A 13155-nucleotide genomic window follows, 5' to 3' on the forward strand; every position below is an offset into this window, starting at 1 on the left:
AGCATGCACCACTTCTAGATGTTAGCGCTTAATAAAAGTGTGATGAGGCTGCCAGCTGCTCTGCAGATTTACAGAACCGAAACCCCTGCAGCCTCAGCCCATGAAGCTGAAACAGATCTGGTAGAATGCCCCTGAACTGGAGGAGCCACGTCCACGGACATATGACTCACAAATCCCCTGCTTCACCCTACTACTGAGCATGGAGGTAGAACTTTCTTTCCCTAATTAACAGTACCAAAAGAAACAATTTCTAGCTCAGCCTTGGAAGTTGCGTTAAACTCATTTCTTATACCGTAATTTTTTTGCTGTTTGCAAATAATCCTGAATTAGGGCAGAGAGTATCGGTGAGACCAAGTATTTTGCAGGGGTCGACCCTGTAGGGCTAGGGCTCCCTGTCCCGCAGGGGCTGCAGGAGTCTGCGTTACACCCCTGCCTGCAGCAGGAGTTGCGCGCCGTCTTTTTCTGGTGCTCCTGTCGCTGCGCCACATGCCAGAGCGTGTGTCTGAGCGGCTCAACCAGAGCTCTCCCTACATAGAAACAAGTGATGCGGCCGAGCAGCCAATGGGAGCGGCTCCTCCCGCACCTGAACCGAAATCTAAGGCAGGCAGGGGGAATTTACAGCGTGTGACGCCTGCACTTTCATTTCCCACCCCATTGTGTTAGCGTCGACCCACCAAAAGTTTTTGCTGCCGCCCACAACTTGAGAGCTTGTTCTGCACGGATCACGAGGAGGAGAGAAACTGGACCAACACAGACGATGGCTGAAGAGCGCCAAGACCTACTGGCCAACCAGGAGATGCCCTCCGTCGTGGGGGGCGAGCCCGCTTCCCGGGGGTACGTATGGCTGGAATGTATCCACTATATCAGCTTGTGTTCTGGTTTTTGTTATTTTATGCATTGTCACAGATGCATCCTGTATGCAGTAACGCAGCTCTTGCTTAAGAAGGGTTTAAACCTGCCAGTGCGCGCACTCTGCCAAGGAATCCGTCAGAATTCGACTGGGAGAATTTAGGGTGTCAATTTAGGGACACTTATTTCTGATGCCACCCACTGCTAGTACAGCGCCTCACCTTGACCACTAAACCCTCGTACTGCCACCCGTGCCATCTCATTACAGTGCCCTTTCTCACACTGCCCACCTGTGCCCGCTTTACTCTGCCCACCAGAACCCATCGGTGCCAACTCATAACATCGTCCAGCAGGGGCAGGACAGCCTTCCACAGTGGCTTTACGTTTACATTCAATCGCCAGAGGATGAGAATAGAACATTCTTCTTCCTTTGTGCCGAGAGAGAGAGGGCGGCAAGGAAGATGGAGTGTGACAAAGAGTGCGTGACTGCCCCCATCTCACGACTGATATCGAAATTAACACTTGCTGTTAGGTCTGGTTTTTTTTTGGTGCAGAGTTTTATATAGCGTGAACTTGACCCGAATCGGGTATCGGCGCGCTTTCCATAGCACCAGTTACATTAAATGAGGACACACATTCATTTTTGTTAGGCACGGGAGATTAAGTGATTTGTCCAGAGTGAGTCACAGGATGTTCAGCGTCATTGCCGAGACTCGAGCACTGTTCCCCAGATTAGAGGTCGACCTTGCCCTAGTCGTTAGGCCAACTCCTCTCCACCTATTGCTAACAATATGCATGGAGTGGGTTTTTGTTCTATCCCTTTGAGCCAGTGTTTTATTTTCCGACCATGTTTCAGCTATTTGTTTGAGACTTCGTGAATGACGTTTTGGCTCAGCAATTTGGAGTATTCATCTCTTGCTAAATACTGTTGGCTGTTTGGTGTATCCTTCCACCTCCATTCGAGTGCTTGCATTGATCTGCATAAGTGACTACTTTACAACTATATCTCTCAGTGCCCGCTCCTACTGGCTCCCTCCTATGTATCTCTGTTTCATGATGACGCAGTAGGCATCAATCATCCAATTAAACCCAGAACTATTGCTATTGGCAATGCTTGTGGATTCTTCCAGGCCAGTCCACTCTGCTGGTGCATTTCACTTGTGGGGATGGAAAGTCTCCTGGGTGTAGTTGGGAGATAACTGTGCTTGGACTCGGGATTGCAAAAGGATTCATCCTGCCCCCACACCCCTTCCCCCATCAGCTCCACCCGTCGCCCTCTTGCTTGAAACAAATACATCGCAAATAACCTGTTGAAAAAGAGAAGCCTTTGGCAAGGAAGGGAAAGCAAGGGCTTCAACTCCTCACTGACATTATATAAATCAAAGACAGAAACATATTTTTTGAAATGGCTACTTCTTAGGTCTCAAAATGTGTGACTGGCAAGGAGAGGGGCTTGGGTGGTGATGCCAAATGCCACCTTATCACTCACTATCTCTGGAACCTTTATTCAGGACAGTATCAACGTCTTTTAATTAAAGCGACATCGCCATGGCAGACAGTATTAATAATGTTGTTTTTTTCATTAATACTTTTGTCATGGGGTTGAGACAACACCTATTTAATATCATTCTTGATCACCCTGATCAGTAGCAGTGTCGTTATTATAAGTAGTTGTACACTTTAATAGTATTTATCATAGTATTGAAATGTACTATCATTAGTATGGATATTGTTAATATTGTCATTAAAATTAGTTGTGGCATTAATGCTATCACTAGTGCTACTGTTGTATTGTTATCTATATTGTTAACACCTCCCCCATCTGTTCTCTAGGTTATTAGAAATTGTCGTGTATTGCAGAAAATAGTACCGTTTTTTTTTACAAGCGCCTGCATGTGCTCTTTGCTAATTTAAAACCATAAAAAGACAACTTGGGCGCGATCAGGATGGACCTGCAAAATGCAGTCAAGTGCCGTACGTGTATGAAAAACAGTTGTGCAGTGTTAAATATATGGCCTGGTCACTTTGGTAACCGCAGCAGTCAAAACCTTTATTTGTTTGTACAGTTAATGCACAGAGTGAGAATATTAGGGAGAGCTCCAAGCAGCCTGGAAATCCCCTGCCTGTACCTGACCAATCAGAAGCCTGGTCCTCCATGACCTTCCTGTTGTCAGGCAGAGTTTTGTTAAAGTGGCAAAGACAAGAGCCCGATTTCAAGTTCAATCTTAACTGGAACTCCTGCAATTTCTGGAGGTGGCAGATGACTCTAAATACATATAAAAAAAAAACATCAGCTTAGTTTCCTCCTCAGTGTTATGCTTCTGATGGAGTAAATTCAGCTGGCGTTTTCTCAGTGTTTAGAGTTTGCTCCAGAATTTGAAAGCTTTCATTTACCACCCAACTCTCTACCAGGCCTAAGGGTGGCTCCAGTTCTCTCGCTGGGGGTAGGGCTCCCATTTAGATAAATACTGCCTATTTTGGAATCTCTGTAAAGTATTCTGTCTTCTAGGTGAGGTGATTTAGTGCCAGATGCAATTTGTCTAACCTGCTTGTCTCAGTTGTGACTCATTCTCCAAGAGTTGGGTAATAATATTATGCAAACTCCAAGTGATTATCCTTTTAATGTGTTCACAGGTTAACACAATTGTATTATTAATTTGGCTTTATACTAATAATTTCTGTCACTTTTATCTATATCAAGCTTATTCAGAAGGAAACCACATGTTTTGTAAACATAACCACAATTCAGTAAATGTAATGTCCTTCAATTTGTCAGGGCAGTCATGAATGTGAGCAGGTCTTGGTGTCTTTAGATACCCACGGTTCAAATCCCCCAGCCCTGGTCGATGGTAGAGGAGACACCGGAGCATTTCTGGAGAATTGGGGGTTTGGAGACTCTTGTTGTCCCAAGGTGTGCAGGACAATCAGAAGCACATAATAAAAAGACACTAGCCGACCGTGCCAAACAAACAGATTCGTGTTCTGCTTATCTGTGTCAGTTTTCCCTCTAAACACTTTGGGGCAGATTTATGAGGCCCTTGCGCCACGTTTACGCCGCTGTTGCGTCACGCAAGGCGGCGTAAACGTGGCGCATCCCTACGAACGATTTACAACGTGACGCATCTAGGCAGATGCGTCACGTTGTAAAGCCCTGCGCCGCTTGTGGGCGTTCCGGCGCAGGGTGGGCGTTCCGGGGCAGGTGCGCCTCGCAAAAGTGGCTGAGTGAAATCTATGAGATTTCACTCAGTCACTTTTAAGCCAATGCTGCGTCAAAACCCTGCGCCTGCTTGAAGCAGGCGTAGGTCTTGATGCAGCATTGTTAAAATGGGGCACCCCCGAGCCTTGCTGGAGCTGCGTCGCGCTTGCGACGCAACTCCAGCAATGCGCCACATTTCCGGCACAGATGCGTCACGCATCTGTGCCGTTTTTGCATCATGGTGCGCCGCATTATAAATGCGGCGCACCATGCCTGGCGGAGCTGTGGCGCACTGTGGCGCATGTTAACTGGCGCATCCCTGGGGATGCGCCAGTTAACATAAATCTGCCCCATAAGTCCTAGAGTGAGGTCCACCGCGAGCATGGATTTATGCTTTTTCAAATGGGAGGGGGGTCTTGGCTTAGTTCCGGTGAAGAGTCTGACTTTCCAATGAAAACAGGGGAATTTAAATGATGCCTTCACACAATAGGCCATGTGCTCCCGGGGAAGAAAACTAAAGTGCTGGTTGGTATCCTGCTGCGGCCCAATTACTTCAACTGTTAACCACTGTAGATCCACTCTTCTTCTCTTCAGCCATTGCAACCCTCTTCCTCTCTCCTGGCAGATCCGTTCCGGTCTTTCTTTTCACCCATTGGAAGCCCTCTCCTGCCATCAAGAGGTCTTCACCACCCCTTATACCATCAGATAACTTCTTTCTTTCTTTTGCTTTTATCTGAGTTATCCTCTCACTCCCCAGCAATCAGAGTTATACTTCTGCTCTTCAGCCCTTAGAAGTTTTCTGTCTCTTAAGGAAACCAAAGTGCTTCTGCCTGTCTTTGAGTTCCACCTCAGATATCATTCCACTAGTCAGCCAAAGGAGGTCTTCTTCTCCCAGTCCATCATAGGTCTGAGTTTTTTCTCCAGCCATTGAAGGCGTCTGCCTGTTGTAAGCCCTTTGGTCCTCTCACCTAACATTGTGAGTCTCTTCCTCAACCCTCCACTACTGACACCCAAGACCCTCACCAACCTTAGAAATCCATTTACTGCCACATCCTTTCCATTCTCCTCCTTCTCTCCCAAATCAGCAGTTTGGAAACCAGGGACTTATTTACAAGCCCCTTGAGCCGCCAATGTGTCACTTATAATATAAGAAGAAGTGACATACCAGCGGCGCAAGAGACTTATAAATAGCCCCCCAGATATGTAGTCCTATCCGACTGGGAAGTGAAATTTTCTAAGGAGATGGAAACCCCAGAGGACAGAAGTATATGAAGTATCACGGACTAGTGGGCTCTGAATGAGAGGGTATGCAGACAAAATATCGATTTTTAAATATCGACATACAATAATGTCGATGTTTAAATATGGAAGGGACATAATATAGAAGGTAAGTTCAATCAATAGATTTATTATCAATATTAGTAATATTGATGTTTTAAATATCGATGTTAGTAATATCGATGTTAATAATTTCGATGTTACTAATATCGATTTTTATATTATTTTTAAGTATATTATTATGTATTTATTATGTTTTTAATTTATATTTATGTAATTGAACTAAATTTCGTATTTTAGTACTGTAGCGGGTTGTGGATTTAAAGGGGAATAGGGTGGAAAGTAATTTAATTATACTAAATTAATTATGAAGTATTAGGAATTATAAACTAATTTTAATTAATTGGTAATTAATTTTAATTAATTGATTAATTGATAATTATGTTCTGTAGCGGGTTGTGGGTTTATAGGGGAATAAGTAATTTAATTATACTAAATTAATTATTAATTATTAGGAATTATAAATTAATTTTAATTAATTGGTAATTCGTTTTAATTAATTGGTAATTAATTTTTATTAATTGGTAATTAATGTTTATTAATTGATTAATTGATAATTATGTTCTGTAGCGGGTTGTGGGTTTATTGGGGAATAGGGTGGGAAGTAATTTAATTATACTAAATTAATTAATAATTATTAGGAATTATAAATTAATTTTAATTAATTGGTAATTAATTGGTAATTAATTTTTATTAATTGATTAATTGATAATTATGTTCTGTAGCGGGTTGTGGGTTTATTGGGGAATAGGGTGGGAAGTAATTCAATTATACTAAATTAATTATTAATTATTAGGAATTATACATTTTAATTAATTGGTAATTCATTTTAATTAATTGGTAATTAATTTTTATTAATCGATTAATTGATAATTATATTCTGTAGTGGGTTATGGGTTTATAGGCGAATAGGGTGGGAAGTAATTTAAATGTATTAAGTAATATTGTTTTCTAATTAATTGTTTTATTAATTATATTATTGTTAATTATTAATTGGTAATTACTTATTATTAATTAGTATTTATTATTATTTTTAAGTTACTTATTTATTCATGTTTTTAATAATTTTGTATTGGTATTTGTAAATGGTTTATATTTATTTAATAACGTTTTTTATTATTTTAAAATATTAATTTATTTATAAGTATGTTATTTTTACCCCTACGCTATCCAACACTTTCCCTACTGTTGGACTCTCTGGAGTTGGAATAGTAATTTTACCCGTACGCTATCCAACACTTTCCCTACTGTTGCAATCTCTGGAGTGGGAATAGTCATTTTTACCCCTACGCTATCCAACACTTTCCCTACTGTTGCACTCTCTGGAGTTGGAATAGTAATGTTAACTTTACGCTATCCAACACTTTCCCTACTGTTGCACTCTCTGGAGTTGGAATAGTAATTTTACCCGTACGCTATCCAACACTTTCCCTACTGTTGCACTCTCTGGAGTGGGAATAGTAATTTTAACTCTACACAATCCAACACTTTCCCTACTGTTGCACTTTCTGGAGTTGGAATAGTAATTTTTACCCCTACGCTATCCAACACTTTTCCTACTGTTGCACTCTCTGGAGTGGGAATAGTAATTGTTACCCCTACGCTATCCAACACTTTCCCTACTGTTGCACTCTCTGGAGTGGGAATAGTAATTGTTACCCCTACGCTATCCAACACCTTCCCTACTGTTGCACTCTCTGGAGTTGGAATAGTAATTTTACCCCTACGCTATCCAACATTTACTTACTTTTTAAAATTTGTTTTACATTTTATTGTTATTTATATTATTATTTTATGTGTATACGTTTATTTGTAATTTATTATATTTTTATTTATTTATAAGTTATTAAAATAATGTTTTAAAGTTATTATTAATGAAGTATATACTATGTATTATATCTATATTATTATTATTGGGTTTTTATTAAATTATTTATTAATTTTAAATATTATAATATATTTTTAACTATGTTTATTACATTTATAAGTATTATTTTGTTTATATTACTTTTTTTATTTAAAAAAACGATAATTTTTAATAACGATATTTTGGAGATAGGATGTCGATATTTTTGTAATCGATATTTTTGTTGCAATGTTTTTGTAGGTAGATATTTTTGAAATCGATATTTTGTCATAGATCCGAATGAGAGAGGTTCTGTGTTCTCAATGGCTTAGATGACAGAAAGAGACAGAGTCCAGTTCTGAAACTGCATCTGTTCTGGTCGTTATGGTGTGGGCAGATTTTTGGCAGCCAAAAGGGATTTGCAAAGGGTAAGGAGTGCCCTTATGAGAGCATCAGGAAATAAGCAGTAATTCCTCAGGAGGCTGTAAACTGAAAGGAAGAGCTCTTAAAAATATAACATAAGTCAGAGTATGGCAGTCAGACAATGACGTATGACCAGTGCCAGTGTATATATGCCACAAAGCTTACCTTGACCGTGTGAGTGTGTGTGTGTGAGTGAGTGAGTGAGTGTGTGTGTGTGTGTGGGTGTGTGTGTGTGTGTGTGTGTGTGTGTGTGTGTGTGTGTGTGAGTGAATGAGTGAATGAGTGTGTGTGTGTGTGGGTGTGTACACAGCATATATTTAGTGTCAAGGTACATATATGTGGAGTTAAGATTTGTAATTCTATCATTGCACATACTCTGGGGTCTATTTACTAAGATTTAACGCCGTGTTTGCTTCACTAAAGTGACGCAAAACAAGGCTAAATCTTTTTTCACCTATTTAATTTCCAGTGTAAAACCTGTTTACACTGGAAAATAACTTGAAAGTAACACAAAGGAGCGCATAGCACAGCATTGCATTACTTAGCGCCAGGGGGCGTATCATGGCTGGTGCATCGGCGTTCCCATGCAACCACCCAAGGTTTGTGACGCAAAGCCCTATTTACTTAAAAAAGTAGACAGGGTTTAGCATCAGAAAATAGCGCCCATTTCAAATAGGCACTATAAAGGAGAAATGCTTTAATTTCTCCTTTCTTTTCTGACTTTGTATGTAAACTGCACTGTAAAGTATGTGCCGGCGCTAGAGAGAGGGAAGGAGAGTGCCATATTTCTGTAACTATGGCGCTCTCTTGCTATCTCCTTCTCATACAGCGCAGCGTTTGTGGCTGCTGCACTGTGCTCCATGAGAATCCACCTAGTAAATCTACTCCTTTCTGTCTCTGATGCCATGGCAGTGAAAATAAATGTGGGCCAATACAAATGCTAGTTAGAGTAATTGTACTCATAGACTTGCATTCACAAATTCAAGTTTATTACCACAGTACAGCAAGTGACATCAGAAAAACCCTTTTTACTTCCTCACAGATAGTATATAACAATTATTTTAAACATGGAAATAACTCTCGTAGTAATGTTGTATGGCAGAACCACACAAACAGTTAACACACATGCCTTTACAACAAGGCCATTTCCATACAACTGCCTTTGCAACACATGTCTTTATCAATCAAATCTTTAACACGAATATGCCTTTACATGCATACTTTTTCAACAAAAATGTAACCTCAGCTACCCTAAACTCTAAAAACACCCTTGCCACCCAAATACCCTACCCACCCTAAACCCTAAAAATATCCTTGCCACCCAAATACCCTCACCCCACACCCTAGAAGCACCCATACCACCCAAATAACTTTCCCCACCGTAAACCCTAAAAATTACCTTACCACCTAAATACCCTTACCCAATGACGCAGTAGGCATCAATCAGCCAATTAAACCCAGAACTATTGGTATTGTCAATGCTTGTGGATTCTTCCAGGCCAGTCCTCTCTGCTGGTGCATTTCACTTGTGATTTGCATATGGCCATGTCTGAACTGGGGTGGCAGTGTGAGCTAAAGAATGATGACGGATTAAACCCAGATCAGTTGACCTCACAACTTTTTCTCGCCCCTCAATCTTTCTGTACCTCTAATTCTCTCCTCCCTCTCACTCCTTGTGTCACACAGGGTCTCCTGCGGTCGGGGAACAATAATGTCGGTGTTGTCGGTCTTCGTGGGTCTGCTGTTGGCTGGCCAGATCGCCACTGTTTATTTTGTAGCCCAGCAACATGGCCAGATCACCAAACTCAAGGACTTCAATACTGAGATGAAGCTGAAGATGTTGTCAGATCAGTTGGCCAAGAGCCGTGAGTACTACAGCCCTGAACACCCAACATCCTCTTCAGTTGTGCTACCCACTGTTTATCACCTCTTTCTCTTCTCATCAGTTAGCGAATGTCGTGTTATTTGGATTTGAAATTGGTGTCTTACTCATTGAATGCAGCTTCTGCAGCTCAGTGTAATGGTGGTAGATTAATTTATTCCTTCTGTCCTCATTTAAAGAGTTCATCAATGTACGTACCTATATCTCTTACAAGGCCTAAACTGCTTTCGGGGGCTTCATCATCATGAGATCTACATAGCTGTTTAGGCCTTAGGGCATCCAAGTGCTTTGTGCAAAGAGAAAGTGGAAAACTAGATAATTAAACGGATACATCTTGAGTGCCAAAATGGCATGAGCTAATTTATTCATGACTAGCAGCCCGTCCCGACGTTGTCCGGGTATGAATTGCTGCCGGCCAGTAGTATATTGCTTTGTAGGATTTCGTTTTGATAGCATTTCTTATCTGTGACAGGCCTGTGAAACGCTCCGATTCACAGTGCACTGCTGATGCACTTAAGAGTGCGCGTTCAGTAGTGTGTGAACTCGAGTTTCCCTACATTATTTTTCCTTGCAATATTATATAGCACGAACTCGACAACATGGCATGAGCACAATTTACATTACAGAAGAACACATTCATTTGTGGTAGGCACGGGGAGACAAAGCAGTTTGCCTGGAATCACAGGATGTTGAGCTGATGCCGAGATTCAAACGTAGCTCCCCAGCTCTACGCAATTCTAGAACTCTAGAGGTGTGTCTAAAAGTGTATGTCGGTGCTGGCCATCAATGAGAGAGTATATAATAACAATAGGGGGGAGGTAGAGTATAGAGATATGATTCTCACTCCACGGGCACTGTTACTTAAACAAAAGGAATCCTACTCATAGTGGACAGGGAGAGTGTAGACCACAGAATTGGGGGACACTCAGTGTTTTGTAAAATACCCCTCACACACCAACAGGCCCCTTGGTGTCATGCTTCATCATCGGGGTCTTCGCACCCCTCTAACGGGATGCGGCGTGCTGCGACCTGCGACTATGCGGGAGCACTAGAAGGGTAGACTATGTGTGGTGTGTGTGTAATGTAAGTGATAGGGTATTGATGAATGTGAGTGGTGAGGTATAGTGAAGGTTTAAAAAGTACCTGGCTCGTAGGCTTCAAGAAAAAACTTTATTCATAACCTCGGGCTGGTACTAGTAAAAGAAGTGCAATGTGAGGTTAGTTGTCATAATTATGGACATTACCTCTGGTGTGCGTCGACATGTTTCAGAACTTGTGTTCCTTTTTCAGGACGGGGCACAACTTCCCCACCTTACTCACGTACCTTTATGAAAAAAAATTTTTTTGTGTATAAATAACTAAAAAGTGAATTTATTTACAGTGATAAATTAAGGCTATGGTGTGCCTACAGCGGTATAAGCCTATGCAAAAGAAGGTCCTAGGATGCTTGATTCCGGTCCAGGGAAGACATGGTTTGGCAATTCGGGCTGGACTGTTCCCATGAGGCACAGGGTCAAGACTGATTTGCATATGGCCATGTCTGAACTGGGGTGGCTTGGTGATCAAAATAACGATGGGTTAAACTCAGATCTGTGATTGAGGGTGAATGTTTTGCCATTATGCAACATTCCGTCCATCATCTTGTGTATTTTGCTGTTCACCCTATGTGGTAAGGGTATGCCCAGACGTGGGTCCTGTGCTCACTATGCCACTGGAGTCAAGCTATCCTGGCTGAAGACGGCTGATCCTAGGACCGGTTTCTGGCTATCAGCTGTCTTCAGCCAGGATAGCTTGAATCCAGTGGTGTAGTGAACACAGGACCCACGTCTGGGCATACCCTTACCACATCGGCTTGGCAGTTCAGGCTGGACTATTCCCATGAGGCACAGCGTCAAGACTGATTAGCATATGATCATGTCTGAACTGGGGTGGCGTGGTGAGCAAAATAACGATGGATTAAACCCGGATCTGTGACTGGGGGTGAATGTTTTTCCAATGTGCAACATTCCGTCCGTCATCTTGAGTGTTTAGAGGATCATGTGTAGCCCATTGCCCTCTAACTGGGATTCTTCTTTGTCTAGTAATTCGGCTTTGAAGGCGGGAAATGAGCGCTGCTTGAGTGCAGTGGCCAATGTCCTACCAGGCCACCTTCCCCATAGCTACATGCTCTTGTGCGTTTCCCCAAGAAACGGGTCTCCCTCTCCGCTTAGTCTTCTGTTATTTTCTCTCGTATAGTTGCTAAGTGTCTGGGTTCCCTAGTTTGAAAGAACATTTGCTCAGCAGATTTGATGTCTTGCTCCAGGTTTACTATAGTAGACCTAATAGAACTCAACACTCCTGCTCGCTTGGAAATGCAGGCCCCTCGGATTACTACATTGAATGCCTCCCATAGCGTCGAGGCTGAGTCCACTGACCCTTTAATAGTGGAGAAGTATTGTGTTATGTCAGTCCTGATCTCTTTTCGAAATACAGTGTCCAGTAGTGCATGCGGTGGTAGGCGCCAACTGAATACACAGGGTAATGTTTGAGGTATCTTCCAATGTAGCATCACTGGAGCGTGGTCAGACAACGTGTGTGCAAGATATAAGGTGTCTATGGTCCATGAGGCAATATCAGAGGTAATTAACCAATATTCTATCCTACACCAGGCGTTATGTTGCGTAGTAATACATGTTCCCTCCCTAGTGGTCGGGTTACTGTTACGCATGATGTCCATAAGCCCATGTTCAAGGATAATGTTATTAAGTTGTAGGGCAGCCCTAGGGTGTGGGTTGCGAGTAGCACCTATTCTGTCCCAGTCATTGTTAAGAGTGACGTTAAAGTCCCCGGCCCAAATTATCGTTTCTTTTCCTATTGTCATTATTTTAGCCCAAACATTGAGGAAAAGTTGTGGGTCATCCACATTCGGACCGTAAATTGCCACTAAGGTGATCTTAGTTGTCATGAGTGTACACGTTAAAATGAAATAACGCCCATCAGGATCTTTATGTGCTTGAGCCATGGTCCAGCCAAGTCCCTGTCTGATCAATATCGCTACCCCCAGGCGTAGTTAGAATAGGGGGCCGAATAGATCTCAGCCCAATATCTATTCTTCAGTTTAGGGTCAGAATCGGATTTCAGGTGAGTCTCTTGGAGGAAGCATACATCTACGTGGTGCCTGCTTAAATAAGTATGGACCTACCGTGCTTTCTTAAAGTCATTAATCCCTCATACGTTCCAAGTGAGAAATGTAGTCTCGCCCGTTACTCAATATAAGTCTTAAATGGAACCAGTGTGTGTAAGAAGATTGCACATTAGAACAACACAAAGTATCGAAATAAGCTATATTTCCTTGCTTTACATCGTGTGTAAAAAATGACAAAAACTGCATCGTGAGAAAAACAAAGTTGTAAGGCACTTCATGCGTGCTCTACGTAGTGAAACACCATGCGTCTGGATATACTATATTCCTCCTTTCCACCCTCCACCCACAACAACCTCCCAATCAGGTTGAGACTTACTGCCACCCCCCACCCTTGAAAAACCCTGTGAACAAAACAAAGGCATAAGGGAGATCTCCCTGTGGGGCTTGGGACGTCGGCTGTAACCTGCCCTGAAGCAGGGTGACCAGGCTTTTGCGTT

The 13155-nt window shown here is 42.1% G+C and overlaps 1 protein-coding gene across 4 annotated transcripts in view; it reads left to right on the forward strand.

Annotated features, from left to right (window-relative positions):
• The first annotated feature begins 529 nt into the window (after positions 1 to 529).
• The window catches only part of CD74 (CD74 molecule), a 60038-nt gene continuing 47412 nt past the window's right edge, over positions 530 to 13155 (forward strand). Inside the window, exons 1-2 of one of the 4 annotated variants that reach the window (XR_015297542.1) lie at positions 530 to 834; positions 9339 to 9517. Coding sequence is in view for 2 of the 4 variants with exons in the window: in XM_086931300.1 (XP_086787426.1) it covers positions 758 to 834; positions 9339 to 9517 (256 nt within the window). In the remaining 2 variants the exon portion in view is untranslated. The remainder of the gene's footprint in view (positions 835 to 9338; positions 9518 to 13155) is intronic. The other 3 variants (XM_086931300.1, XR_015297543.1, XM_086931301.1) reach the window with 3 other exon arrangements.

Source organism: Lissotriton vulgaris, chromosome 7 (assembly GCF_964263255.1).
Source record: "Lissotriton vulgaris chromosome 7, aLisVul1.2, whole genome shotgun sequence".
Lineage (NCBI taxonomy): Eukaryota > Metazoa > Chordata > Amphibia > Caudata > Salamandridae > Lissotriton > Lissotriton vulgaris.